Here is a 27,500-nt window from a genome sequence, read left to right as displayed (position 1 = left end):
CACCATTAGCACCCACTGCCTTCCTCTGAGCTTCACTATTGAGTGCACTTCACATGATTTCCATTGGGTTACCTATGAAAAGCAGCTGATGGATCCCAGAGTTCAGCTTGCACTCAGGGGACTGTTTTCAGCATGCTTTACATTGATCTCTAATGGCTTGGTCTGACTGGGAGTCCAAACAAAAAGCCAGCGAGTGCAGGGCCTGGGGGGCAGGGAAGCAAATGGACCAAAACAGGAGCTTTCTTATGCTTAAAATACATGATTTCCTTATTTCCTTGCAGACTCTTTTAAGATCCAGTACATGCAGTTCATGGCATACATGAAAACTCCTCAATATAAAGCAAGTCTGCAACAGTTACTGGAGCAGGAGAAGGTGGGTGTATATGTATTTATCATGCTTCTAAGCAAAATTGCTGGGCTACCAGATACCTGGAAACAATGCTGTGTGCATCTGAACAGCAGTGCAGCACAGGCTGATGGCAGAGACTCAGCCAGAGTGCTAATCAGGATGAATGCATGGGGATTTAATTGCTGGCTTCGTCAGTCTTTGCATGCTTGAATGTCCTGTCTGCAAACTGGGAAGATGCATTGCTTGCAGTGCACGTGGCCAGGGAAGGCTTGCCTCAGTTCTCTGTTTTTCCCTCTTTTGTGACATTCAGAGCTGTGTGCACACATGCAGGAAGCTTCTGGTTTTTGACATCTTACTCTTTTCCCACTGTAAAAGCCTCAACGAATCCTGAGTGCTTGAGCATCAGAATGGTTCATTAAACGTGTGACAAACTGAAGCCTGCAGTCAGAAATAAATGCACCTGTCTCCCAGCTAAAGGATGCTCTGTCTGATCACTTAATAATGCCAATATGTAAAGATTACATGGGTGGGAAAAGTTGAAATTCGTGGTACTGTGCACATGGACCGAGAGCTGCTGCCCAGTGCTGCGTTCTGCTGTGCTGTGGAGCTGTTCCTCCAGCAGAGGGAGGAGACTTACTGCTGAAACAGCCTTTCTTGTATTGCTTCACCTCAGTCAATGAATAATTTAAGTGCTTTCTGAGCCAGTCCCGGTGATTATGGGATCTTCCATCATGGGAACTCTTCTTCCAAATGAGAAGGGCCAACTTGTGCTGCCCCATTTGCTGCTGGCGATGAGTTGGCGCTGCTGTGCTCTTCCTGGAGATGGATTTTTCCCTATGGTTGTTGCAGTTTATTTTTCAGCTTTTTCCTGAAGCAGCCTATTTCCCTTCTTGTTCTGTACTTGTCAGAAAAGTCACCATAAATTTAACTCACCTCCTTGCCCAGAAAACAGAATGAGAAGCGTTGGTGTGCAGGTATGGTGCTGTGCTCTGGAAACAGAACTGAAGTGGGAGAAGGTAATGGGCTCACATTGGTGTCTGACAGCTGCTTTGTACTTTGACATGGAAATGGGATATTCAGGCTGAAAAGATGCTTTTAATGGGGTTGCTGCACTCCATTAAAGCACTCAGAGCTCCGTGTTGAGAGCACAGCTAGGTAAACTTCCCAGCAGCAGAACTCAGGGCGAGGCACTGCTGTGTGCTGTTCAATAACTCCCTCTAACACGAGGGTTTTTACAGTGCAAGAGAAACCCTTTGTGAATACAGTTTGAAAATAAACAAGCTGTGTGAGCTGCTGGTTCACCGAGTACCCTTAGATGGAGCTGTCAGCTCCTTGGCTGTCTGGCAAGGCTGAAGGAGACAGCTGGTGCTGAGCAGAGCAGCCATACCAGCAGTACAGGGGAGGTCAGGTTAGCACTGCAGCCACTCAGCTGCCCGCTGGGCCCGGTGTTTTCTTGCATGCATTGGATTGGAATGGACTGCTTGGAAGATCAGGACACTTTGTGCCCTTCTCCTCCTCTTTCTCCGGAGTCACAGCTCAGTTTCTGCACAATTCCTGTTTGGCTTCAACAGCAGAAGTCGGAGAAGAGTGGGAACTTTTTTCTCCCTTTCTACGGGGAGCTGAAAAATGAGGCTCCTCAGGCAGCCCCATCCCTGCACGTTGCTGCCCACGTGTGTGTGACCATGAAATGAGCAAGCAAGTATCGAGCTGAGGAATGCAATGGGCTGGAGGTGCTCTGCCAGCACAGGGCTCTGGTGGCTGCAGGCATCGTGTTGTCATCACTGCTCCCAGTGCTCTGCCTGATTCCTGGCTTTCCTCCCACCTCCCCCACAGCGTGTTTCCATTTGCTGAGTACTGTGTAGGAAAACTCTGAGCTGGGGCTCTGGAGATTCGGATTCTGTTCCCTTTTTAGTAACAGATTTCCTGCAGATAATCTGTTCCAGTTCTGCTCTGTAGGATGTGATTATTACTACTTCTTTACAATGCAGTAGGAGGGTAAAAATGAATTAAGACTGTCCTGATTATGTTTTACCATTGAGTGGAAGAAACTACTTCAAAGCTGTTTCCAGCTTCCTTATATTCAGCAAAGCTGACAAATGCAGCTCATAGAGCTGGGTTTGTTCACGGGTCTCAGATTCACTCCCAGTTTGCTGTGCAGACTAAATGTGAACAGTTTACTGAGCTGCACCGTGCTGCATTGGTGCTAAAGGTGTGCTGTGTCTTTTCCCACTTCCAGGAGAAGAATGCACAGCTACTGGGGACGGCGCAGCAGTTGTTCACCCACTGCCAGGCACAGAAAGAGGAAATCAAACGTCTTTTTCAGCAGAAGCTGGATGAGGTGACTGTGGGCTGGTGGCAGCGTGTGCCTGTGGTCATCTGCATGCAGATGGGTTGGGGAAAAATGAGGCCAGAGTAGCGCTAGGTCTCAGAGCAGCCTCCTTTTTGCTAAACCGTATGGAATCTCCTTCACTCTTTGATTAAGTTTGGGTTGGAAGTGCAGGAGGAAGTGTAGAGGCTCTGTACAAAACAGTGCTCTGGACTGGCAAGAAATGAAATGCCAATTTCCAGGTTAAAAGCTGAATAGCAGCTCCAAATGATGCACTTCTGTCCCTTTTCCTCATCCTCTAATAATAATTAAGTGCCTCAGGGGTGCTGGGGGGCTCCTGGGAGCTGCAGGTCTCCTCAGCCTCGCTTCTGAATGGGCCATTATCTGGAATTGGTGTGTCAAGGCCTTACTGAGCCATCTCTTCCCTTCTCCCCCCTCCTCCTGTGTCCTAGTTGGGAGTGAAGGCTCTGACATACAACGACCTGATTCAGGCACAGAAGGAAATCTCTGCTCACAATCAGCAGCTGAAAGAACAGACCAAACAGCTGGAGAAGGATAACAGTGAACTCAGGAACCAGAGCCTGCAGCTGGTGCGTACAGAGCTTGTGTCTGAGCAGCAGGGATGCTCTCTTTCATCCGAGGGGGAAAGAGCATGAGCTGATATGCTCATAGTTTTCATCTCAGTAACTCAGACTTTAAGGTAGGCAGGGGGGGATCTGGTCGTGGGTCTGGTGAGTGGTAACTGGTTTGAGAACGACCCAGCTCACCTCCTTCCACATGACACAAATGCTACAGGGCCCTTTTGTGCCCCTTTGGCTTAAGCTGGGGGGAGTTTTGGCCCGTTAAGAACCTTCTTGCTGTTACCCTACTGAGAGGTGAGTGCCTTTCACCTTGTAGCAGTGTGAAATGCTGAGAGCTGTCTCTGATCCTTTTATCTCATGTCTCTGCAGTTGAAGGCACGCTGCGAAGAGCTGAAGCTAGATTGGTCCACGCTGTCACTGGAGAACTTGCTGAAGGAGAAGCAGGCACTGAAGAATCAGATTTCTGAGAAACAAAAGCACTGTTTGGAACTGCAGGTACAGAGCAAAACACAACTCCAGCATCACCAACCCAGGGCAGCTCCTGGGCAATGAGAGTGCTTGGCTGAATATGGTGTTAGGGAGTAAGCTTGGTGGCTGCTTTATCTGGAGATCAGTCCCTGTTGTTAGGAGGGATTTGGTGAGCTTGGAGAACAAGGATGTGGACAACTGTTGAAGAAAGTAGATGCTGTGACCTCATTGTCTGGTAATGTTGTGGAAGAAGGAATCATGATGTATCATTAAACGTCATTTGAAAGCATGGCCTGGTGAAAAGAAAGGTCTTGCTTGTCTGCATAGTATGTGGCTTCAAGATAAAGTCTTCTGAAGTCTCATTTCTGGAATGAGGTCCCATAGAATGTCGCTGCAGCGAAACGAAATGTGAAAGAATTTCACTTCTTTGTGTAATTCTAAAGCTAATCCATGTGCAGGAATCGTGTCTGTACCGAGTGTGACTCTGTGACTTCAGAGACTGACACTACTGGGTTATTCTGTATTCTCTCTATTATATCAGAGACGTTTTATTTGCTTCCAAAATGTGAAATGTGAGAGTTTCTGAGCCATTCCCCTTCCCTGCACGTCTCGGCTGTGGCTCAGAGCAGCACATTGAAATCTGTTCCTCAAAGCACGGGTCACCCCTTCTGCATCGTTCCCAGAGATGGGGTCACTCGTTCTGTGAGGTGCATTGAAGCAGAGCTGCGATGCCTTAGAGTTATTATGTGTGGTCTTTTATCATTGTCCTCTTCTTTACTTAAAGATCAGCATTGTGGAACTTGAGAAGAGCCAAAGGCAGCAGGAGCTGATGCAGCTGAAATCGTACACACCGTCAGATGAGTCACTGTCAGTGCAGCTACGGAATAAAACCCATCTGAGCCGTGATGCTGAGGCTGATCATGGCAGGTTCCAGCTGGAGCTCGAGTGCTCCAAGTTTCCTATGCCCCACGTCAATGGCATGAGCCCTGAACTGTCCATGAACGTCCACGCAACTCCCTATGAGATTCACAACACTTTCAGCAGGCCGTCCTCCAAGCAGAACACCCCTCAGTACATGACTTCTCATCTGGACCAAGAAATAGTTCCATGCACCCCAAACCACAGCAGGCAGAAGGCAGACAGGATGGCAAGCCTGTCCTTACCTGATTATACCAGGTTTTCCCCTGCTAAAATAGCACTAAGGAGACACTTGAATCAAGACCATGCAGTCAATGGAAAAGCAACAACGGGTGAGATGCAGAGGTGAGAGCCATCATCTCTTGATGGAAGGGCTTCATTAAGTTGACTACATTCTTTGCTATGAGTGGTGAGGTGCTGGAACAGCTGCCCAGAGAGGCTGTGATGCTCCGTCCATCCCTGGAGGTGTTCAAGGCCAGATTGGATGGGGCCCTGGGCAGCCTGGTGTGAAATGTGGAGGTTGGTGGCCCTGCATGTGATGGGGGGGTTGGAGCTCTGTGATCCTTGAGGTCCCTTCCAACCCAAACCATTCAATGATTATTTTTAATAACAGTGGTTTATTTGGATTGTGGAAAAATACTTTTAAAGGTAGAGTTCTGTTCACTTAAAGTTTTTGTCTCAGCACAACCAGCAGTTCATCTGCTTGGATAACACGGTGCTATGGTGCCTTGGGTTTGGTGCAGGAGTATTTGCAAAGCAGAATTTGTTAGCTTCGTATTCTGATGATGGCAAACCTCTGTTGCAGAGCTGACCATGTCAAAGAGAACGGCCTTACATATCCAAGCCCTGGTATTTCCAATGGCATCAAGCTGAGTCCTCAGGAAACTCGGCCCTCTTCCCCAGCGGCCTTACCGATTGCAGGCGAGAAGGTAAGAGATCTGCTTTGGTGTGAGCATGGAGACTTGACAGCTGGTAGAGCAAAGAGAAGGTTTCCAGGCTGGGAGAAGCAGACGCGTTCTGGTCTGTGGTCAGCTTGGCATGGAAAATGACACGGAATGCAGGAATCGTGGTGCAGTAAGTAAGAGGAACTGGCTAGAGGAAGAGAATACGGTGCCCATGTAAGATGTGCTCACCTTTGACTCACTGGTTTGCATACCAAATATGCTGGTAATGCAGTAGAGCTGTATTGGTCTGCTGAGTGTCTGCTTCAACTTGAAAACCAGACTGCCTTTTGTATTAAAAAAAGAAAATAAAAATCAAGCATGCAATTGGTCCTGCCATGAATCCTCATGGTGCTCATTTCAGAGCAAGCAGGTGCCCTCCAACAGGAGGTTACCATGGAAATGTTTCTGACTGCTCCATCTTCTGTGTTCAGAGGATGTCAGGCTATGAAGTCAGCCAGCTGAGTGCTCTTCACAGAGCTGTGACAAATCTGTGACTGGGGCAGGAGCTCGCCTAAGGCAGCCTTTCCCTTATGCTTAGGGGCAGCAGGAGCCTTAATTTATGTCTCTGTGCTGTTGGGTATTTCTGTCCCACTGTATTGGTGTTGTATGCGTGGCTTTCCAGAGCATATATAGTGATATAGTTATCACTCTTAATTATGTAATTCTTAATGAGGGAAAAAAGAACAAAATCTAAACAAGCACATTGCCATTAGCTCAGAATGTCTCTTCAGTAACAGCTTGCAGTTGAGAACATGACTTTATCATTTGCATTCGCAGGTTTTGAGAGAGAGAACCTCTGTGAGTAATGGAGAAACTATCACCAGCCTACCCATCAGTATTCCTCTCAGCACAGTGCAGCCCAATAAGCTCCCTGTTAGCATCCCTCTGGCCAGCGTAGTCCTGCCTAGCCGTGTTGAGAAGGTGGTGAGTAAGGCATTATGAGTGCTTTCCATCCCTCAGTGCCATCACAGGGGGCAGAAATGGGGTGCTGTGTGCTGGGATCCATAGCGGGCTGCTAATCCTGAGTGCTTCGTGCTGCTGCTGGGGTTCATCCTCCTGGCTCTTATCCGTGCTCCTTGTGTCTGTGGAGCGGTGGTACTTTGAGCCAGGAGGAAGAGCAAAGTGTGTGCCTCGAGCTGACGGGCTGAGTGTTTGCCTTGTGGAAAAGTGCAGCTTCTGAGGCTCAGTTTGTGCAGTTTGTGGCTCCGGGAGCTGGGAATCCCATTTGTCAATTGATTTGTTTGTAGCCCCCACACCTTCCTGCCTGCGCCACAGGTCTGTCCCTGCCTCTGCTGGGTGGTCTGTGGGCGACGTCCCAGCTGTGAGGGCTGAGCCCAACTTGAGGCTGGATCAGCCTGTGTGTGCACGGTGTGGAGCTCACGCTGGGTGCCGCCACACTGCAGCAGATGGCAGCGTGTCTTTGTGTCCCGTAACGGCCTGTGTTCTTCTCAAAACATGATAAATCTGGGGTATCCAGGGATTAGAGCTGCTTTCCGTGGTAATCTCCTACTGCATGTGAATTTTGTTTTAACGGGTGACTTCTGAGTACCCTTCCTGCACTAACGCTCCTGTTTCTGCCCTGCAGAGAAGCACACCTAGCCCAGTTCATCAGAGCAGAGACTCATCGACACTTGAAAAGCAGATTGGTGCTAGTTCTCATAATGGTGTAAGCAATGCTGCTGGAAACAAGCCACTGGCTTTGGCTACCTCAGGTAACAGCCTCAGCGGCGCGGAGGTGCTCTGTCACAGCACGTGGGCACACAGCTGGAGTTTTGGGAGCAGCTCACTCCAGGCTGATCAGCGTTAGGGAGGTGTGCTCTTTGTCACCAGACCAAAGGATCACAGATTATCATCTTCTGAGCCTGTCAGAACAGTGCCTACAGCTTGGATAGGTTTCAGTGTGGAGTTTTCCTTGGAGTCTGTCTTTATCTGAGCTGCGGTGGTTGGGTTTTTGTACATTTCTCTTTGTGGATGAGGAGATTCTGATCTCTGCAAGTTGCAAGCCATCCAAGCTATTCCACAGCTATCCTATGAACTGTCACCTGAAAAGTTCTCTTTTGCAGGGTGGTGGTGGAGGGTTTTTTATTTATTTTTTAATAGTACAATTAATTCCTTTAAGGAAATTGCAGTGATGTCTCATGAGCATCTGTAAAGGCACCAGAATCTGGGAAACAAGGGGAAGAGTAGGGATGCCTTTAAGTACAGACATCACTTCTGAGCTCGCCCATCTGTTGGAATTGTGGCCTGTAGCTGTTCAGGATATGGAAATGTTGTGGACTGAGAAACGTAGGTTCTTGCATACAGAAGCTGCCCTGCAGCTGATCCCTCATCAGAGTGCATTTGTTCTTTGTGTTTTTCATCTTGAGGGGCTTGTGTTGTTTGTAGCATCTGTTCTGCAAAGAAGGGCTTGGCTGCAATTTTCTACACAAGCAAAGAATTATTCAAAAGCTGATGTAAAACAGTACTGTATTCCCTTCTGCCCTTTCCACGAAGGCAGCCCGGAGACGAGGCCTTCCTAGAGCACTGAACCCATTTGTGATATGCCATGACAAACACCTCATCCCCTTCCCAGGCTTATCCCAGATGGCATTGTGCTGCAGTGAGATCCCATCACTTGGAAGCCACTGCTGTTTGTTTAGTGTTGAGCAGGACTTGGGCTGTATAGGCAGAGTCCCTTATTTTCGAGGAAGGAAACCAACTCAGTTTGGCCCTCTTATTTCCTCGATGATAGGAAGGAGCAGAGAAACAGGAGCCCCAACTTCAGGAGGTGTAACAGTGTACAAGAACCTTTCACTGGAGGTTCCATTCCAGGCTATCCCCATACAACACTGATGAGAGAGCAGAGCAAATTGTTACGGCCTGAGTGGAACTGTGAGCGTGCAGAGCCAGCATCCCAACTGCACGGCCAGCCAGCCCCAGCCATCCCACACATCTAGCACTGTGACCTATCGCTCAGCAGAAGCAGTGATGTATACTTTCCCTTTCAACAGGTTTTTCTTACTCTTCTGGCTCCGTGGCAGTCAATGGAAATCTTACAAACAGCCCAGCCCATCTTAACCATAGTGTTGATCAGGCAGCTCTGGACGACTCCGGGAGTCTGTTTAACTCAGTAGGGTCTCGGAGTTCCACTCCACAACATCCTTTGCTAATGATGCAGTCGAGGAACTCTGGGCAAAGCTCCCCTGCTCACCAGCACTCAGCAAGCCCCAGGTTAAATGGCACCTCCCAGAGCCTGGTAGGGGGACTGCACTATGCAGATGCTCAGAAGATGTTTGCCGATGGAACAAAGGGGGATCTTCAGTCTGATGCAGCATTTTCAGATCCTGAGAACGAGGCCAAGAGAAGAATCATCTTTACAATCTCTCCTAATACAGGACATGTAAAACAATCCCCTTCCACCAAGCACAGCCCTCTGCCTGCGAGCGCTCGGCTGGACTGCGGCCCAGCACACGCGCAGGACGGGAAGAAGCGCGGCCGGCGGAAGAGATCCTCCACTGGGAACCTCAGCGGGGGCTCCGGGGTCTCCCCCAAACGCAAATCCTTGCCCGCTGTGTCTGGACTCTTTACGCAGCCATCGGGTTCACCGCTCAACATCAACTCCATGGTAAGGGCTGCAGAGAGGGCTGGGGAGGTTTCTTGGCGTTAGAAGTCAGCTTCCGCTGCTTTCTTCTTGGGCGTGAGGCCATCACGGGGCTACTGGCTGGGACTGGAGGGACGACCCTCCCTGGAAACGGCCCCTCTGAAGGCCAGGGGAGCTGCTGAAAGTTAGGGAGCTGCTTTGGTTTAGATATCACAGCGAGGTTCTCACCCCGTTCCAACCCCCCTCCAAGGGCTGGGTGCCCCCACCAGGCTGCCCAGGGCCCTTCCATGGCCCTGAATGCCTTTGGAGGATGTCTCCAAAGAGTTCTTCCTGTCACAGCACTAAAAACTAACAAGCAATCTCGCCTCTTCCAGCAAAGCTTGTTTTTACAGTGAAGTTGCTCTTTTTTCTTTTTTATCCTGTAGATTAAATATTTTGAACGTAGTTTAAGCTAAGATTGACTAAACAGCTCACGAGTGCCAGAAGCATATGGTGTTCCCACGTTAATAAGCCAGCTCCACAAGTTGTGCTCGTGGGATCCTGCAGTGGCAGTTTGAGAAGAAATGTCGTTTTCCCATGTCTTCATTTCTGCATTCAAACATAAAATCAAATGATGAAAATAAGATATGTTCCCAAGTTGTCTTAAAGCCTTCATCCTGGGCTTTACTGCATGGTGCTGGGGGAGAGCAGTGGCAGTGCCAAGTTGGCCTGTCCTAAAGCTGAGCGCATTCATATCCTAAACAAGACGCCTTGTTTCTAAAGCGGTGCTCTCACCCGTAACTGCTTTCTTTCCTTCTTGCCCAGGTCAATAACATTAACCAGCCTTTAGAAATAACAGCCATTTCCTCTCCTGAAAACTCCCTGAAGAACTCTCCTGTTCCTTACCAGGACAACGACCAGCCCCCGGTACTGAAAAAGGAAAAGCCCCTCACTCAGAGCAACGGCGTTCATTACTCCCCTCTCACGTCAGATGACGAGCAGGGATCTGAAGATGAGCACAACAGCACCAGGTGAGCGTGCATGAATGACACTGACCTTGTGAAGGAGCAGTGGTGACGTGCTCTGAGCAGGCATCGACCTTGGCGAAGAGCACAGAGTCTGTGACAGCTTCTGCTGAGCTTTTAGTGGATATTTCTAAATGGTTTTCCTGTCCCGTGTAAGGCCTTGGCTTTATGTGCTTCAGTCATAGGATGTGTTAGGATGTGAACGTGAGGCTCTGAGGGTAAATATGAAAGCAAACGACTGCGGTGAGTGCTGTAACCTTTTTATTTTCCCACCAGGATCGAGAGGAAAATTGCAACGATATCGCTGGAAAGCAAATCTCCACAGAAGACTGTTGAAAATGGTGAGTGTGAGGGATGTAAACTGCTTGGGACGATGGGCTGGGGAGTGGGGTGGCTGAAGGTGGTGTTAATAGAAGGCTGATGAGCAGAGTGCCATCCCACCAGGGCTTTGTGTTATCGTAATTAAGACAGGTGGCTGATAATTACAGATCTTGGGTCAGTTCTTTCTCTAGTCACAGGCCACCAGAGATCCGATGAGTTGTGTTGTGCCATGTTAGGACTTGGGGAGGGATCTGTAGAGCAAGAGTAGATCAGCGTTCTCGAAACTTACCAGATGTGAAGCTAAATTTAAAGGATGCGTAGGTGACTTCACAGGTATTCTGCTTTTGGATCAGGAATAGAATTACAGGCGGATAAAATCCAGGTGTTGAAGGCAAAACCTACGTTTTTAGTGAGCAGGTTCAGTGCAAACTGCCTTTTGGTATTTAGAAACCTTTCTTCCAAACCAGGTGGCAGCTTATCTGGGAGGAAACAAGCACAACCCAACGAGAACATGAACAGCAGTAAATGGAAATCTACTTTCTCACCAATATCTGACATCAACCTGACCAAAACCACGGACAGTCCCTTGCAGTCTGTGTCGTCTCTGAGCCAGAATTCGCTGTTTGCCTTCAGGCCGTCCTCCGAGGACAGCCTCGCCATGGACGCCAAGATGGCGCACACGAGGAAAGGCATGGCCATGCCCTCGTCGGGGGCAGATGGGCTCAGCCCCAGCACAAACCCCACCAACGGGTTCGCCTACAACGGCGGGCTGTCGACTGACATTGGTTTACACAGCTTTATCGATGGTGCTTCTCTTCCACACAAGGCCTCGGACGGGACGGCTGCCGCCTGCTCGCTGGGTTTCCAGTCGCAGCGGAGCAAAGACGTGGGGATATCAGAAACAAATCCTTTCTTGAACAAGAGGCAGCTCGAAGGCCTCGGCGGCGCCAAGGGGGAAGACCTGAGCCGGGCAGGAGTCAAAAGCAAAGACATGAGTGAAATGAGCATTCGTGCGGGGGGTTCTTCGGAGAAAAACTCTTTGCAGCATAACGGAAAGGTTGGCAAAGGAAGGGACCGAGACGTGGAGTTTAAAAACGGCCATAACCTTTTCATTTCTGCTGCTGTTTCGTCTGGTGGCCTTCTGAATGGGAAAAGCCTTTCTACTGCTGTTTCTTCAGCAGGCAACCCAGCATCGTCTGTGCAGACGCACCATCCCTTCCTCAACACTTTGACCACTGGATCGCAGTTCCCCCTCGGCCCTATGGCCTTGCAAGCCAACCTCAACTCGGTGACAAACTCCTCAGTATTGCAGTCCTTATTTAATTCCATGCCAGCTGCTGCCAGTCTGGTCCACGTGTCGTCAGCTGCAACCAGACTGACTAATTCTCACACTATGGGGAACTTCTCTCCTGGGGTTACAGGTGGAACAGTTGGAGGTAGGCAGAACTCTTTCTCTGGTCTAAGACAGGGCCTAAAGGAAAGTCTGACGCTGCCTCTCCAGGGCTGAAACCCTTTCACTTCCGCAGGATGTCAAGCAGACCTATTCCACATAACACGTCTCTTCTCTCCCTCCGAAATTAAGATGAGCCCGTTGCCCCACAGTGAAATCCCATGAGCTTTGTCCACTTGTTGTATCACCTCAATGAAAGAATACACCCGACTTTGTGATTTCATAATGTATGTTTGTTCAGATGTTGCTGTGTTGGAACCAGCCTAGGCCTACCTGCAGGTAAAAGGTTTAACCCGTTGTGTCACCAAGTGAAAGGAGCTCTGTCAGCTTGAGTAGAGGTTGGGATTAGCACTGAGTATGATCCAGGAAGAGCAAAAACATCTGAGGGAGTGGCGTTGGGAATTGTGTAGCATTCTGGCTCTGGAACAGACACTGAGAGCATCTTTTTGCCAGGAAGGGCAGTGCCATATGCACCTTCTGCTTCTGGGGTTCTGCTTGGCAGGAGCAGCACGCAGTCTGTCCCAGCTCCCTGTCCAGGGCAGGCAGTGTGTCTTACCCATCCGTAACCATTCAGGCACCGTGTCGGGAAATCCTAACTCTCACATCTCTCAGCACGTAGATTTGCTGGAAATGCGGTCTCCCCTGTGCTGCCCCGTGAGTGGGGGAGAGCAGGAGGGGTGGGGAGGGAAGAGCAGCAGTCTGAGTCTTCAGATCCACGGCTCTGAGAGACCCCGTAATCTCTTCAGAGCCTGCCTGTGTGGTACGGCACTGACAGTTCTGGGGTCTGACCACGTGTCCTGGTGGCACGTAGAGGTTGGCAGTAGGAAAGGTAAGTGAACCTCTTGTACCTCCTGGCCTGCACCATTACCTCTCATTGCTTGCTGCCTTCTCATGCTGCATATTTTTGTATGGGGCCGTAACTACTATAATTTTGCTTTTTTTTTTTGTTTTGTTTTGTTTTCTCTTGTCACCTGAGACTGTACAAAGCCCATCTGTTGAAGCTGAGTTTTTCTCTCCTGTTTGCAGGTATTTTTAACCATGCGGTGCCTTCTGCCTCCTCTCCTCATCAGTTTGGAGCCAGTTTCAGCAGCAGTGCTGTCTCTAGCAGCACAGTGCTAAGCTTAAACCCCCTGCAGGCTGTTGCCAGCACCTCATCCTCATCCTTCCCACCCCCCTCCTCTAATTTAGTAACATCTAGCGAGAATAGAGCCGCTCAGCACCTCAACAGAGCGCCAGTGCAATCTGTTTTCCATCCACCTCCACCCCCTCCTAACGTTTCCTTGCCCCCACCTCCCCCTCTGCTTGCTTCTAACCCCGACCTCCTGCACAGCCCCTCCATCCCACCCGGCGACGCTTTCCTGCCATCCTCCTCCGCCGCTTCTGTCCACTCTAACGCCGCTCTGTCTATCAAGCTCGCTTCCCTGCCGCACAAAGCCTCCCGCCCCTCCTTTACCGTCCACCACCCCCCCCTGCCCCGCTCGGCGCTGGCACAGTCCGTGCCCCCGATGGCGCAGCCCACGGCCGCCGGCGCGCCCGCCATGTGGGTCACGCTTGGCATGCAGCCTCCTTCCGCTTCGCACCTTTCTGGGGTTAAGCCACGATAAAGAGCTTGCTTAGCTAACGGTTCTTATGTTGTAAGGTAAGGCTAGAGACGAACCCCAGGAGTGGTGTGCGAGATGCTGAGTGATGCTTCTTCCTCTGCAGAGAGGGGTGGGCGCGGGCTGTGAGACAGAAGCCTCTGAAATGTGGGGTAATGCGGAGGCAGAGGGCGCAGAGCTCCGTGCTGCCTGGGCTGGGAGTCAGGATTTCTCGACAAGGAGTGCTGACTCTGCTGTCCCATTGAGTTGGGATTTCGTCCAGGTGGGGATCAGCAGTCAGGAGGAGCATCTTTATACGTTACGGTTTTCATACGATCATCGGCAGTGGTTTCCCCTCCAGCACAGGGCAGGGAAGTGGAAGTGGATGATCTTTAAGATCCCCTTCAACATAAGCCATCCTATGATCCTAATGCAGACATTGCTCCTTCCACAAGTCCGTGTTCCCGTGGCGCTGGGGTGAGTGATGCTGCTTCCAACCTCAGCCAACAACAGCTGCTCAATAACCAGAAAGTTCCAAACCCTCCAGGTCCCAAGCTGCAGCTTCAGAGTGCAAACGCACTGCTGGTGCACTGCAGTCAGCACACCCTCTGCATCCCTGGGAAACAGCCACAGGTAGCAAAAAGGGGGTTAGAATTTGCAGCAGAGAAGAGGAAACCAAGAAGCCAAGCTGAGCACTGCAGCTTGATATGCACACAGTGACAGTCTCCATCAGAGCTTTGTTATAGAACCATACGATTGCTCACTTGGCAATTGCTCGCTCCCTGGGTAGACTGTAGGGAATGTGCAGGGTTGGCTGCTTTGTGCTGGGGCTGTAAGAGAGAGGAGGGTCTGTGCAGGCTGTATGCATTTCTATTGAAGCACTGTTTAAATGCCTTTAGAATAAAGCGCACCGGCACGGAGTTGAGCACTGTTGTAATGAAAAATGCTCTGTGGCATCGTGATGTAACAGCTTGGGATCACAGAGCTCCAGCAGTGTGAGGGCCCTGAGCTCGCTCCGTGCTTTACCTGTAGGTCGTTGATGTTGTTGATGTTCACTGATCCCAAAGCTGCGTAAAAATCGATGGTTGAATTCTCTTTACCGCTTATAAAACATATGCCTCAATTACAACATCCCTGAGAGATTCTTTTGGCTGTGCATTGTGTGTAGCGCCTTCGCCACCAAATTGCTCGGTGGGCACAAATGTAGTCCCCATAGGCATTGGTGAGGCAGGTAAGTGCCACCTTGGCCCAGCGGGGAAGCCGAGGAAGAGTTTGATGTCCCTGTGCTGTGGCCGCAGTGATGCTGATGTGCTGATGGGGCGGGCTGAGTAGGAGAGAGCTGGGGGAGGAAGAGGAGGAGGAGGAGGAGGTTTGGGGCTCTGTGTGCCCGAATGGCTCCGGGGAGTGGTGGGAAGGTCTGCTGAAGGAGGTGCCTTAACTGGGACTGGGGTGTTGCAGAACCAGCTGCCATCCCATTGGGTGCCACGCCATCCAAAGTAGGGCCGGCACGTGGCTGAAGTCCACTGAATGGCAGCCAGGTGTCCGGAGGTGCTCTGAGGAGCAGAGCAATGCTCCCAGGAGGCGCTCTGTGGCACACATTGCTGCTCCATATGATGTAAGTCAAATACTGGAATGTTTTCCCCAACTTCAGTATAAATCCGTGTGCTCAGAGCCCTTGCTGAAATCCAGAGTTGAGGGGCTGAAATAATCCGCTTCACTTCTCCTCCATAAGGTAGTAACAACTTCAGAGCAGATCAGTGTGTGCTAGAAAAGGGTGAAGCCCCATGTGGGCAGGCAGAGACCTTCCTCCTCCCCCCGGTGCGGTCCAACTCTCAGCGGCCTCCTCCTATCAGTGCTCTTGGGTCAACTCTTCCTCCCTTGCTGGCTGAAGGTCCCAAATCTCGGTCCGGTCGCGGTCTCGGAGCAATGTAGAAATGATTGACACATCAGACACGCTGTGGATTTTGTCATTGAGATGAGTCTCTTCCTCTCCTGTTGTGCAGGTAACTAGGATTTCTACCTCAACCCAATGTGACCTATGCAAGGACAACGTGGACCAACTTCACTCGGCTTCCACTGAAAGGTGCTCACTGGCCTGTGCAGGGGTTCTGCTCTTACTACTGGACAAAACACAAACCTAGAAAGACCTAAACAACAGAGAAAATAATATTTACTGTGAATCTGAGTTTAAAGGAAAGAAAAAAAAAAAGAAAAAAGGAAGAAAAAAAAAAAAAAGCAAAAGAAATACTTAAGGCTCCAGTTTGTATTGTTGATAGTTTAGGTAAAGTATTTATCTTTTTTAACGTGAAAATAATTTTGACTTATTTTATTCCACCTAGAGTCATAAATACAACTTGTGGTTAAATTCTCTGAATAACTGAGGACTGGCACACCAGCAGAGATGTAAAGAGCCTCTTCTCGGTGCTATTTCATCCGTCAGAACTGTGCCTCTAGTTTGATCCTTGGTGCTGAATTTAGAGGGTTGACCAATGCCAAATCCAGTTCTCAGACAGGTCTGCTTTTATTTATTCACCTTCCTCTGTTCATATCCCCAAATCCACTTGGTTTACAGCCACGTGTGCTGCGGCGCTCTTTCATCTGGCGGTTTGCTCCGGGGAGAACCGAGCCACCGGGTGGGTTTTAATTGCATTTGGACACATGAGAGCTCGTGCTCCCCTCTGGGGTGGCAGCTGGATCCCAGGGCAGCCTGGTGGAGCAGGAGGGATCCAAGTCCTGCCCCATCCCACCGCACCGGGCCGTCTGCAGGCTGTGAATTTCGGTAGCTGGTCTGGTCACTTTGGGATGTCATTGGCATAGGAACAGGGTGCACGATCACTGGGATCGGTCAGGCCCTCGAGATGACATTGGGAAGACTGAACATAGTGCTTCTGTACCGGTGCAGGTAGATTTTTGCAGCTCGTTTTTGTTCCGAGTCAATTGTATTTTGTTGGTAGAGTTTTGATACTTGATGCAGAAATGGCTTAGACGTCTTACTAAGTGCATTTTGCTTTTTGTATTTCTTTGCTTGAAGTGGATCTGAATGGTAGTTCACAACGCCGCCATCTCGCCGTGCTGCCCCTGGTGGAACTGGTGCATTGAACTGGTGCATTTGTTGTATTGTGACTCGGTGTTCTGTGTACAGAAAGAGCCGCTCGGAGCAGCGGCTGTATTTTATAGAGATGTGATGAGAATTTATAAATTTCATATACTTTATTTCCTTTATTTTTAGACTGTACAGTGCACAGTAAACGTGTAAAAACTTATTTATTCGAGTGCACAAAACGAGGAGAGAAAGGCGACCCGTTATGTAGACGTTGCCCAGTCTGTAGGTCAGGCTGGACCCAGCACCAATCAAGGAAACTACAGTCAAAGAAGGGGAATTGCAACAGCAGAATGACGGGAAGAGAAACACGTGGAGGTGTTGGGGGCATCTGCATGGGTGCTCAGACTCAATGGGTGCCATGGGGCCACAAGAAGCTGGGCTGGGTGCCATGGCTTTCAGCTGCCTCTGTATGTGAGATGGCTCTGTCCTTGCGTGCTCTCCTTGAGGAGCCGTTCTCTGACAGCTTCCACCCTCTGCAGGTTCCGTGTAGAGCTTTTTCTTCGTACCTCATCCCCTTTTCTTCGTACCTCATCCTCTGCAATCTTAGAGATTCAGCTCAGTGTGTGGTTATTTGTTGGTCCCGATGTGTGTCTTCCATAGGCAGCCATTGTGTGCAGAAACTGTCAATGTGATGTCGTTGTCTCGTTCATTGGGAAGGGAAGGGATTGGTAGCCCTGGAAAGGAGGGACTTTGGGGAACTGGCTTCTGCTTTGTGTGTGGGAGAAGATGAGGCAGCTGAGTTACAGCTGCGAGAGGAGAACCTGGAGAAGGGCAAAAACACGCAGAGGGCGATGGCTGAGAAACATCCGTAGCTTCTAGTAGGAGCTGTACTGAGTTTATGTCCTGGAATCCAGGAGGACAGTGTAACCCAGATGTGTTGCAGCTGGGAGTTGGGCAGCCCCATCTTCATTCACAGCCGTGGGCCGCTGTGAGCTGCAGAGCTGCCCTACATCCTTCCTGGCACTGCACTCCGGGCCTGGGAGTGGGGATGGGCATGAGCAATGGCTGGAGAGGCAGGAGCCTTAATTGCATTCTCCCATTTTTATCCTTATAGTCCTTCTGCTTTTAGCAGATGGTTTATGGAAAACGGACCAAGACGGAGTTCTAGGCCTTTTGTTCCCCCACCTTCATCCCAAACCATGCAGATGTCTGCCCATGGGGTGGCTGAGCTCCAAGTGTCAGCATGGTGAGTGTCTTCATCCCTGGGCCGTGCTGCTGGGAGTGCCATGGAAACCACTGAGCAGTGTGAGATGGGAAGCCGAGCATGGGGGGCTGAAGTCCCAGTATCACTTCATCGGGTAGAGGTGGTCGCTGTGGTTGCTTTGAGATTTGCATCATCTTCTCCACATCCCCATCTTTTACTGCTTGGCCATAACCTGGAGTGAGTCCAACCCATTTATCTCCAGGGCTACTGGAGGAGCAGCTCCTGGAGCTGTTCAGATCTGATCCATATGGCTGCAATGAGACACACACGACTGCGATGTATGAGTGCCTGCCAGAGATCTGAAACCTGTTTTCAATAATTGGAGATAATTGCGAGTAACCAAAGCCGTACAGCCGGTTCCAAAAAAGAATTCCTTCTCTGTTACTGCTTCCTGCCCGGGTGCAGCCGTTGGATGGCCGTCACAAATGTTCCTTCTCCTCCACACCACTGCTGCCAGTGAGGGGCAAGTCAGGAAGTCGGAATCCATCCAGCAGTGGACATTGCCAGAATGAAAGGACCTTCCTGAGCACTGTGCAGCACATTGTCAGCCTCAGAACGGACTGTGCATGCTCTGCCTTCTGGGGGTTTGTAGGATCGAGCTGCCTCTTGTTTCAGGGTGCAGGGCTGTTGCCTTCAGTGCAGTGGACAACCATGGTGATAGGAAACATCTTCGTCCTTCTTCAGTCTGAGCTCCGTCTCCCACCGGTTTCTGCTGCAATGCTTAGAGGGTCGGGAGCTATCAGGCTCCCAAACTCAGTCATGAAGTTAGGAAAGGACCTCTCAGATCATCCAGTCCAGCTGTCCACCTCCCACAATACTGCTCACCGACTGAGTCCCTCTGTGCCACATCACCATTCCCCAACGCCTCTGGGGACAGTGACCACCCATGCCAGTGCCTGACCATCTTTTGCTGAAGAAGTTTTTCCTGGTCTCTATCCTTCCTCAGCCTCAAATTACCCAGCTGTTGCTACAGCCACTCACTTTGAGTTGAGATTTCTTTCTAATTATGTTTGAATCAAACTTCAGTGAGTGACTTCCAGGTGAGCTCTGCGGAGCTCCATAGGCTCTTCCATTGCATCTCCAGCATTTTGGGCTGGAGTGGTGCTGCAGGGTGGAGTCTGGGTGGGCAGTTTCCTCCTGAAAGGTGTTTGCATAGTGCTGAGGATGGGGTGGGATCTGGACGGTTGTTGCGCTGCAAGAGGTGACCAGGAGGGCCGCGAGCTGATGGCCCCACTTGGCTGCACTGATAAATCCCGATGGCTGCACACAGCGGTGGGTTTCCAATCACAGAATCACCAGGGTTGGAAAAGACCTCCAAGATCATCCCATCCCACCTGCAACACCCGCCCTGCTGCTGCTGAGCTGCCCCTCTCCGGGTCTGCGTCCCCCGTGTCAGTTCTGCCATCTGCCTGGATGGGTTTTTGTGTTGGAATTGGTGCTTTTCCTGCAGGAAACAGATCCGGGGTTATTTGTTCTCTGAAGGAGTTACCCCAGCTTGATGGGAAGTTCCCCAAGTTCTGCTCTTCGTGTGTTGCCTGAGCCAGGAAGAGGAAGAAGAGGAGGAGGAGGAGGTGGAGCTTCCCACAAGTATCTGTCAGTGTGCAGAGGACAGCAAACCAACTGGGTTTGCTGGGTTGCCAGGAAAGGAGGCGATGTCCTCATGAGGCAGCTCTGCAGCAGAGGGGTGAAACCACAAAAGTTTTTTGGAAGTGCAGATGTTGGCGTACGAATAGTTGAGGTTTTGGGGCTGTTCTTTCTTCCTTTATTTGCTCTGACTTCTCCATATCAGGTTCCCACCATCAGATGGATTCCCAGTGTGTAGGGTGATGCTGTGCCGGATTTTCTTCATCCTTTCGCCTTAGAAAAACCGTGGCACAGTGAGAGAGGTGACATTACTGTGAACTTCAGGGTTTAACCCCAAAGCCAAAAACGGGAAGCACACACTGGAAATGTCATCTGCTGTTTGCATCTTTGTGCAGAGGTTTTCTTCCATCTTCACCCTTCACAAACAAAACCCCTTGGTGCAGTTCCGGGTTCCGTAGCACTGACCCCAAAGTTCCCAGCTTTGGGATTTGGTGTTGTTTTAAGGTACAGCTGTTGCTTGCTTCTGGCTCGGTTGGCTCGTTAGCGAGGTCTCGCTGCTGTGGTTAACGAGGAAGAGGAAGGGTTGGTCCATCCCGCGTGGCTTCTGGCTCCTAGCGATCTTCTAAGCGATCGACCTCCAATTAAAACCAACTCGTTGGGTCTTTTCACCCTCCGTTGGAGCCAGGCGGGACGCAGCGGGTCACCAGGTTGCTGTTGCTCAGGAATTGATTAGCAAACCTTGTAACTACTACTAACGATCCATTTTCGATGGATTTAAAACCACAACCACCACGCGTTTTCTTAGAGCAGCGATACGGGATGTTTCCTAGGGAATAGGGATTAGTTTATATAATTTAGCCGATTAAACCCAATTATTTAAAACTCAAACTTCCCCCTAATTTATCTTTTTGTTGTCGTTTTATTTTACACCGGTAAGTTGTCCCATCATTCCTTCCATCCCATAGAAGTAGTGCAAATTCTGGTGTGTATATATGTACGTATAATATATATATCCCCCCCCTGCCTTTCTAATGCCCTGCACTGTTAGTTTTTGGTTGTTTCTTTTTTTTCCTCCCCTCACTTCATTTCTTGTGTCTCTCCCTTGATTTGTAATGGAAACAAATGCTTTGAAGTTTTGTCTTTATATTAAAGTGTACGTATTTTAATACACTGCTCTGTCGTGGCGTTTCACTGCTCAGTGCTGGACTGCAGCTCCTGCTCACCCCCTATCTGTGGTGCTCTAGGATTTTCTCTTCTTTCTTGCTCACACCGCTCATGCAATAGGGAATTTGCTCCTCCAGGCTCGGGGGCTCAGCCCCTCACCACGCTCTGATGGCCGCAGTGATTAAAAGAGGTTTTATTGGAAATGGTCGTTGTACAACAGCCGCGGAGCCCGCGCTCGGAAGGTTGGGCCCCTGCAATACAAACACATCATGCAGAATTGGCTCTACATCAGCAGCAGCGGACGTGGGTCTCTCCAGCACCACCTTCCCCTCCTGCTGAGCTCTAACAGTGTCCTACGCTACGCTAGCAGTTGATCAACTCATTGCTAATTAAGTCGCCGGGCCTGCGGAGGCCCACGCAACTCTTCACAGCATTTGTCTTACATTCAGTTTTAGGAAATGTCACTGTCTCCTCCTCAATAACGTTGGGGTCATCGCTGTCCCTGTTTACACCAGCAGCACCCTGTGACCACCACTGGAGTGGGGCCGTCCCCATGGGCTGGGGGGAGGACGGGGGGCTGCCGACAGCAGCACTGGGCTCCTTGGCCGTGAGCTGGTGGTGGTCATTGGAGTCATTTGAGGACACCGAGTCTCCAAAGCTCTGTGCTGCTCCGGTCTTTAATCCCAGCTTGTGGCTTGCAGGAGCGCTGCCATCTGCCTTCAATGCCGCCCTATTTTCTGCCCTGCGCGGTTTGTTTTTGGTGATTGCTGCTGCAGGCACTCGAACCGCTGCAGGGAAAGGGGATACGGGGGAGGGCAAGGAAAAGATCTGGGGCGTGAGGTTAAAAATAAAGCGTCGGTGCCATCTGCTGCTCTCCTGGTACCGGCAGCTGAGGTACAGAGAGAAGCCAGGCTGCACCGCTGCAGGCTCACAATCCTGCACTCCTTCCCAGCCAAGGAAGAGAATCAAAACTTCCCTTCAGCCCCATTGCAGCACGAGCTGCTCGCCCCGCTCAGTTACTGCTGTAATTGTAGAGCAGCTTTTTTGCTGCCTGGCTGGGAAAAAGTTGCACCCCCTCCCCCAGGGCTGAGCGGCTCCCTCTGCCATCGGCGTGGCTGCACCTTTGGGGGGGCTTTTCTGCAGGGAAAGCCCAGTGGAGCTGCTGCGTGGGGTCTCTGAGCTCTGGGGAGCACCTTCCACCCCTCATCTCCGGCTGCACTTCCCCTGTTTGCATTCAGGAGCCTCGAGATGTCCCTTAATGCTTATTACTGCTCATTGCTTCATTATCAGAGTCCCTGCAAAGGCGCTCGTTGCTCCCTGGCAGCTCACAGAGGGAGTGCAGTGTTGCAGCATAGCAAGGCGATGCTCCCAGGGCTCAACTTCAGCATACCCCGACACTGACATCCAGCCCAAGGCAGCAGATCCTGCCTTTACAAGTCTCTCTCTCTGCTGCTCCTGAGGCTCAGCCCAGCCCACAGCACTGCAGAGGGCAGCAGGATCACGGCACGGAGCTCTCAGCCCCGTTTTTCCTCCCTTGTGCTTTACAGCTTCATTCTCTGCATCGTTTGTGACAGCGCTCTAATTGGCAGTAGAGTGGGCTTCATGGAGCCTCTAGGAACGAGCAGTGCCTGTCTGGAGAAAGGACAAACAGAACAGCACCCCAGGAGGTGCTGGTGGCAGTGGGTGATGCCCTTCCTCCGAGCAGAGCTGCTCCACGTTCACAGAAGCCTTCCTGCTCCTTGCTGAATGGAAGTGGCTTTGTGTTGAAGAGAGCACAGCAGGGTTAGACCTGTGGCACAGCAATGCCATCAGCCAGAGCAGCCTCCTACAGAAAGGGGCTGCTGCAGGAACATCCTAAGCCAGAAAAGCCGAGCAGCTCCCAGCAGGAGGACAGGGATTAAGGGGAAGCTAGAGCTGGCACAGGGCCGGCCCCACAGCTCCTGGCACCAGGGCTAAGCCTTTGCTGGAGGACAGTGAGTGCTGGAGCTCGGCTCAGTCCCTCCTCCTCTGCTCCTGCTGTCACTCCCATGGCTGCAGCAGCATCGGTGCACAAGGTCACAGTCTGCATGGAACAGTTATGGCTGCCCCCATGGCTGCGGGAGGGCAGGAGAGGTGGGAATGTGCAAAGAATTCCCTTAAAAAAAAAATCATAGAAAAAAGCCCCATTTGGCTAATAAATTAGAAAGTCAGTTGGTCACCACTGGGGGGGGGAACTGCTGCTGTTCCTTCTGGGGGAAGGTGGGTTTCACCCTCCAGAAAGAGCCTGTGGAATTACTGCTTGCGGCTTGCCAGCTGGAAGCGGGCTTCCTCCGAGATCCCAAACTGCTCCAGGGGGTCCTGCAAGGAGAGCACAGGGAAGTGATGGTGAGACACGGGCAGGGGGAGCTGGGACAGCCCTTCTCAGCAGCCTGGCACACAGCAGGGCTGAGTGCTGATTCCAGAGCACAGCCGCATGCGGTGCAGCCAACAGCCTCACGCAGGATGGCAGCAGCAAGGCCAGAGATCCAGGCCAACCCCAGCAGCCAACCTCAGGAACTCACCTTTCCCGTCATCTTCTGGATCTCATTCCGGTAGAAAATCAAACTTCTCCTCATGAACTCATAGCTGTAAGAAAAGAACAGCGGGCTGAGCAGAAAGGAATGCGGGGAAGTTTCTAAAGCTATTTAGAGCCAAAGGGAAGCTTGGCCAGGAGGAGGGAGCTGCTTTCCTCCCCAGGTTCACCATGAGTGATCCCAGGAAACAAACAGCATGAGATGTGCAGCTCAAAACAGACCCTTCTCAGGGAGCTCGGCCCACCTGGCTCTCTTGAGTGCCTCAATCCATTCCTGGCACTGCTCTTCGCTGTCACACTCAAAGCAGTACTTCCTCTCTGGCTCCTCAATGAAACCTGCCAAGGACAAGGAAAAGGTTTAAGTGAGGTCCTGGCAGAGCTCTTCCTCCTCAACAAAGTGAGGTTCAGCCAGGCTGCAGTTAGCACCTTTGTTCATCTAGGATGACCTGTGAACCAGGTGGGAACCCAGGCCTTTGTCCCGTCCATCCTACCGTGAGCAGCTTGGAATCATGCTCCTAACTATGGCTTGGAGTTACACTCTTTCTCTGCCTGCTAAAATCAAAGGCCCAGCCAAACTTGCCCCTGTGAACTTCCAGCTCAGAAAGCTGTTTGCTAATAGAAAGGGACTGGAAAAAGCACACACAGTGCGACAGCCACTCCTTAACATCCCCCTTCCCTCAACTCAGAGCATAACCACTCTTCCCCATACAGTTGTGTTAGAGCTGTGTGGGAGTGATGGAGGCCCAGAGGACCTCAGTACAGCTCAGCAGCCCTCAGCATCACTCCTGCCTGGGACAGACACTTCCAAAAGCAACACCAACCGCAGAGGCGCTTCTGCTCTGCGTTTCCCAGCAGCTGCCTGCAGTGCCCGTCAGCTCAGAGCAGCAAAACACTTTGGAGGGGAAAGAGCAGCTTCTCAACGAGTGACAGCTTGGAGATGGGCTGGGCAAACGCAGACTGAAACACCCCGAGCCTCCTTGCAAAGCGTCAGAGGAGATTTAGTAACCAGAGTGGAAAACGGCCCCGAGGAAGAGATTTTGTGGTGTGCAGAGGGCAGCTATGTGAGGAATGAAATCACACTCAGAGAAGGTACTGACCTGTCTTTGCTGGAGGCTCTGGGGAATTCAGTACTGTGCACAGCAGAAAGCAAATCCCTGCACAACTCCGATTCTTTACCAAGACAGAATCAGGACATCTAATTAATTAACATCATCCCCAGAGCTCTGCTTTTTAGTACACAGCGCACAGAGACGTGGGGAAATAACTGGGTCAGGAGCATCCAACCCCTCGGAGCTGCTGTTCAGGACGCAGTCCGGCTCCAAGTGCCATCACATCCAACACCTTTCTTGGGAACCTCTGGTTCAGCAGAGCTCTGGCAGTGCAGAAACCCCACGCGCTCAGCAGAACGCTCCAACTGCACTCAGACTGCGTGGGACGGTCAGAGCTCCATCTCTGCTGGCTGGGAGAGGGGAGATGGCTGTGCAGTGAGAAGCAGCTGCGCCTGACAGCCAGGCCAAAAGATACGGGGATGGCCTTGGAGAAACATCCTGTTGTTTTTGCCACATACCTCTCGCACAATGATTAGTTGTTGGGATGAAAGGCCGACGCAGCGCGAGGCAGCTGGAGCCACGGCTATCGACACAAGGACACAGCACTCCTGCTCCACCAGCACCACAGATGGTTTATCTGAAGCCCACTTGTGTTTTGGGGTTTTTTGTTGGTTTTTTTTTTTTGATAAAATGCAACAGCACAGAAGCAGCAATCTGTCAATACCGAACCCTCCTAGAGAGGCATTGCCACAAGCACTGAGCTGTGGGCTGGCTGCTTTTCCTGCTCCTCTCCTTGCACACAGCCGTGCCCATCACAGCAATGGGGAGATGCTGCCATCCCAGGACTGGAGCATGGCAACTCTGCACCGACCAGCACTGGATGGGGAGGGAGGTTGGGGAGCACTGAGCTGGTGTCAGAGGGGGAATGGGGAAAAGCGGGAAGAAAGCAGGAAATATTTCCTTTTACCAAGAGCCACTGCGAGGGGAACATGAAGGGAACACACAAACAGAACTCACTGATGGAGAAAACATTCTCCTCTTCTTTGGTGATTCTGCAGTGCTCCAGCAGCAGCGCTCCAATGGGCTGGAAAAGATACAGAGAGGGGGTTCAGCACACACTGTCAGAGCTCCAGTGTTCTGAACCCACGGAGCTCACAGAGTGTCCTCTAAAGAGTCTCTGTGTGCTCTGATTCAGTCTGGGCTTCAGTGTTCCTTTCTGTCATGCAAAGACGGCGATAAAGTTTACTTCCTTGCACAGTAAATCAAACAAAGATAAACTGTTTAACATTTTACTTCCTAAGGGCGGCCTTCAAGCTTTGCAGGAGGTTAAGAACAGTGTGTGTGGATGAAGAACAGCTCAGGACAAGCAGGCAGTGGCAGGGACAGGCTGCCAGCCAGCACACACTGAGCAAGGACATGAGAACCACTGGGTAATATGAGCCACAAATGGAAGCCTCTCACATTTTGTTTAGTTTGGAGAAAAGATTTCAGTGGGGGATTGCGAATCAGGCAGCAGCACTGATGTTGAAGCACCTGTTTGAGGGTAAATTTCCAGTGCATCAGTTCTGTGTTGGCAGTCACCCACAGAAACGAGAAGAGAGCATTTCTCAGGACAGGAGCTCAGCTGTGATCAGGGTTAAATACTCATGCTGGGAAAAGTCTAAAAATGTCACGAAAAGCTCTTGGTTTCTTGGCATGCAGCTCTCCCTGCCACATTATAAGGATTACTCCTGCACTGATTTTTCAACAGGAGGATCTTGGTTTTATGTGATACGTTCCAGGTCTGCAAATACATGGCACAGAGTCCAACTTTCTCCACTGTAGGGCAAGGGTTGTGTTTGTAGAAAGCAGGGTGTGGTTTGTTGGCAGTGCTTCTCCTCACCCCACCAAGGAGTTTGCACTGTGCAGGACGCCACGTCCTGGATGTGACAGCCTGGTGCTGTGCTGTTTCTCAAAGCACACGTGATAAACATGCAGGAAAAGGTGTGAGTGTGTCTGTGTGTGTGTGAAGAGAAGCAGGATTTATACCTCAGCTTCATCCGTCCTGAAATAGAAGAGAAAGTTCACCACAAGCTTCACGAGGCGCTTCTTTAACACTGAGAAGGAAAAGAGTGTTGTGACAGCGAGCCCAGCAGGCACAGGGCCCCCAAATCTGCCAGTCCCCAAGGCCTCGCAGTCCCTGCTGGTCCTCCCAGTCTGCTCCCAGTCATGCCCATTTTGTGTTCCCAGTCCCGCTGCTCAGCAGCCTGGATTCCACCAGCCCATTTCTCCCGGTGCCCCATCCCTGTTCCTTGGCTCTCCCAGTTCTGACCCTCAGCACTGCCCAGCCCTGCTTCTCCATCTCCCACACTCCTGTCCAAGATCAACCTCTGGACCCCAACTCAGCACCCCACCAACATCCAGATTGTGGACTCTGCTCCCCACTCCCATCCCAGACCCCTCAGTGCTGCACCCCCAGCTCCATCCCAGCACATACAGTTCCACCCCAGCACTCCCAGTCTCATCCCAGCATCCCCAGTCCCACCCCAGCATTCCCAGTACCACACCTCCAGTTCCATCCCAGTACTCCCAGTGCAGCACCTCCAGTCCCATCCCAGCATACCAACTCCAGTACTCACAGTTCTATCCCAATATTCCCATCCCAGTCCTCCCAGCTCCATCCCAGCATCTCCATTCCCATCCCAGTGCTTCCACCACAGGACTTCCATTCCCAGCCCAGCGCTCCCACCCCAGCACCTCCATTCTGATCCCAGTGCTTCCACTCCAGTACTCTCATCCCAGCACTCGCAGCTCCATCCCAGCACTCCCAGCCCAGCACCCCCAGTCCAGCCCAACTCCATCCCTTCACCCCCAGTCCAATACTCCCATTCTCCATCCCTTCACCCCCCCGTCCCATTCCAGCACCCCCAGCTCCATCCCAGCCCTCCCACCCAAACACCCCCAGTCCAACACCCCCAACTCCATCCCAGCACCCCCAGTCCATCCCAGCACCCCCACTCCAACACTCCCATCTCCATCCTTTCACCCCTAGTCCCACCCCAGCCCTCCCACTCCCATCCTTGGACACCCAGTCCATCACTCCCAGTCCCATCCCAGCCCCTCGGCTCCGCCCACAGTCCCTTCTCCCTCACCGCTGCCCTTTTTGGGGACCCGCATCAAGATCTCGGCCGCTTTCTCGGCCGGCTGCCGGGACAGGGACAGCAGCTCCCGCTCGTTGTACCGCATGACGAAACCCGGCCAGCCGCCGCCCCGCTACGGCCGCCCCATGCCCGGCCCGACCCCTCTCCCGCCGACCCGGAAGTGCTTCTCCCGGAAGCCGGAAGTCGC

The 27,500-nt window shown here is 51.3% G+C and overlaps 2 protein-coding genes across 9 annotated transcripts in view; one reads left to right on the top strand and one right to left on the bottom strand.

The window, feature by feature from the left end:
* The window catches only part of DOT1L (DOT1 like histone lysine methyltransferase), a 58,619-nt gene extending 38,037 nt beyond the window's left edge, over nt 1-20,582 (top strand). For 2 of the 8 annotated variants that reach the window (XM_042893413.1, XM_042893418.1), the window contains 14 exons: nt 282-373; nt 2,586-2,687; nt 3,128-3,265; nt 3,626-3,751; nt 4,509-4,987; nt 5,448-5,571; nt 6,364-6,510; nt 7,172-7,298; nt 8,577-9,190; nt 9,971-10,176; nt 10,447-10,511; nt 10,959-11,927; nt 12,968-13,580; nt 15,522-20,582. In XM_042893413.1, the coding sequence (XP_042749347.1) occupies nt 282-373; nt 2,586-2,687; nt 3,128-3,265; nt 3,626-3,751; nt 4,509-4,987; nt 5,448-5,571; nt 6,364-6,510; nt 7,172-7,298; nt 8,577-9,190; nt 9,971-10,176; nt 10,447-10,511; nt 10,959-11,927; nt 12,968-13,545 (3,767 nt within the window). In that variant the 3' untranslated portion in view covers nt 13,546-13,580; nt 15,522-20,582. Of the gene's footprint in view, nt 1-281; nt 374-2,585; nt 2,688-3,127; nt 3,266-3,625; nt 3,752-4,508; nt 4,988-5,447; nt 5,572-6,363; nt 6,511-7,171; nt 7,299-8,576; nt 9,191-9,970; nt 10,177-10,446; nt 10,512-10,958; nt 11,928-12,017; nt 13,581-15,521 lie in introns of those variants that run through there. The other 6 variants (XR_006182696.1, XR_006182695.1, XM_042893415.1 and 3 more) reach the window with 6 other exon arrangements.
* Nucleotides 20,583-20,751: 169 nt separating this feature from the next.
* On the bottom strand, nt 20,752-27,456 carry PLEKHJ1 (pleckstrin homology domain containing J1). Its single transcript, XM_042893419.1, has 6 exons — nt 27,305-27,456; nt 26,202-26,269; nt 25,191-25,257; nt 23,370-23,460; nt 23,114-23,177; nt 20,752-22,910 (listed from the first exon to the last, which is right to left on the bottom strand). The coding sequence occupies exons 1-6, from the start codon at nt 27,396-27,398 to the stop codon at nt 22,845-22,847; spliced, it is 450 nt and encodes a 149-aa protein (XP_042749353.1). The 5' UTR covers nt 27,399-27,456; the 3' UTR covers nt 20,752-22,844.
* Nucleotides 27,457-27,500: the final 44 nt, after the last annotated feature.

Source organism: Lagopus leucura, unplaced genomic scaffold (genome assembly GCF_019238085.1).
Source record: "Lagopus leucura isolate 7727_CA_CO unplaced genomic scaffold, USGS_WTPT01 145-8_obj-0_obj, whole genome shotgun sequence".
Lineage (NCBI taxonomy): Eukaryota > Metazoa > Chordata > Aves > Galliformes > Phasianidae > Lagopus > Lagopus leucura.
Note: the sequence above shows the minus strand (reverse complement) of the source record. Positions and strands in the feature narration are given on the sequence as shown.

What these genes read in the sequence shown, in the direction of transcription:
- PLEKHJ1 (XM_042893419.1), bottom strand. Translation starts at nt 27,398, where the DNA reads ATGCGGTACAACGAGCGGGAGCTGCTGTCCCTGTCCCGGCAGCCGGCC. An exon ending in GGTCCCCAAAAAGGGCAGCG is followed by an intron (nt 26,270 to 27,304) that starts GTGAGGGAGAAG and finishes TTTCCTTCTCAG; the next exon opens with TGTTAAAGAAGCGCCTCGTG. An exon ending in GAGGCACTCAAGAGAGCCAG is followed by an intron (nt 23,178 to 23,369) that starts GTGGGCCGAGCT and finishes CTTTTCTTACAG; the next exon opens with CTATGAGTTCATGAGGAGAA.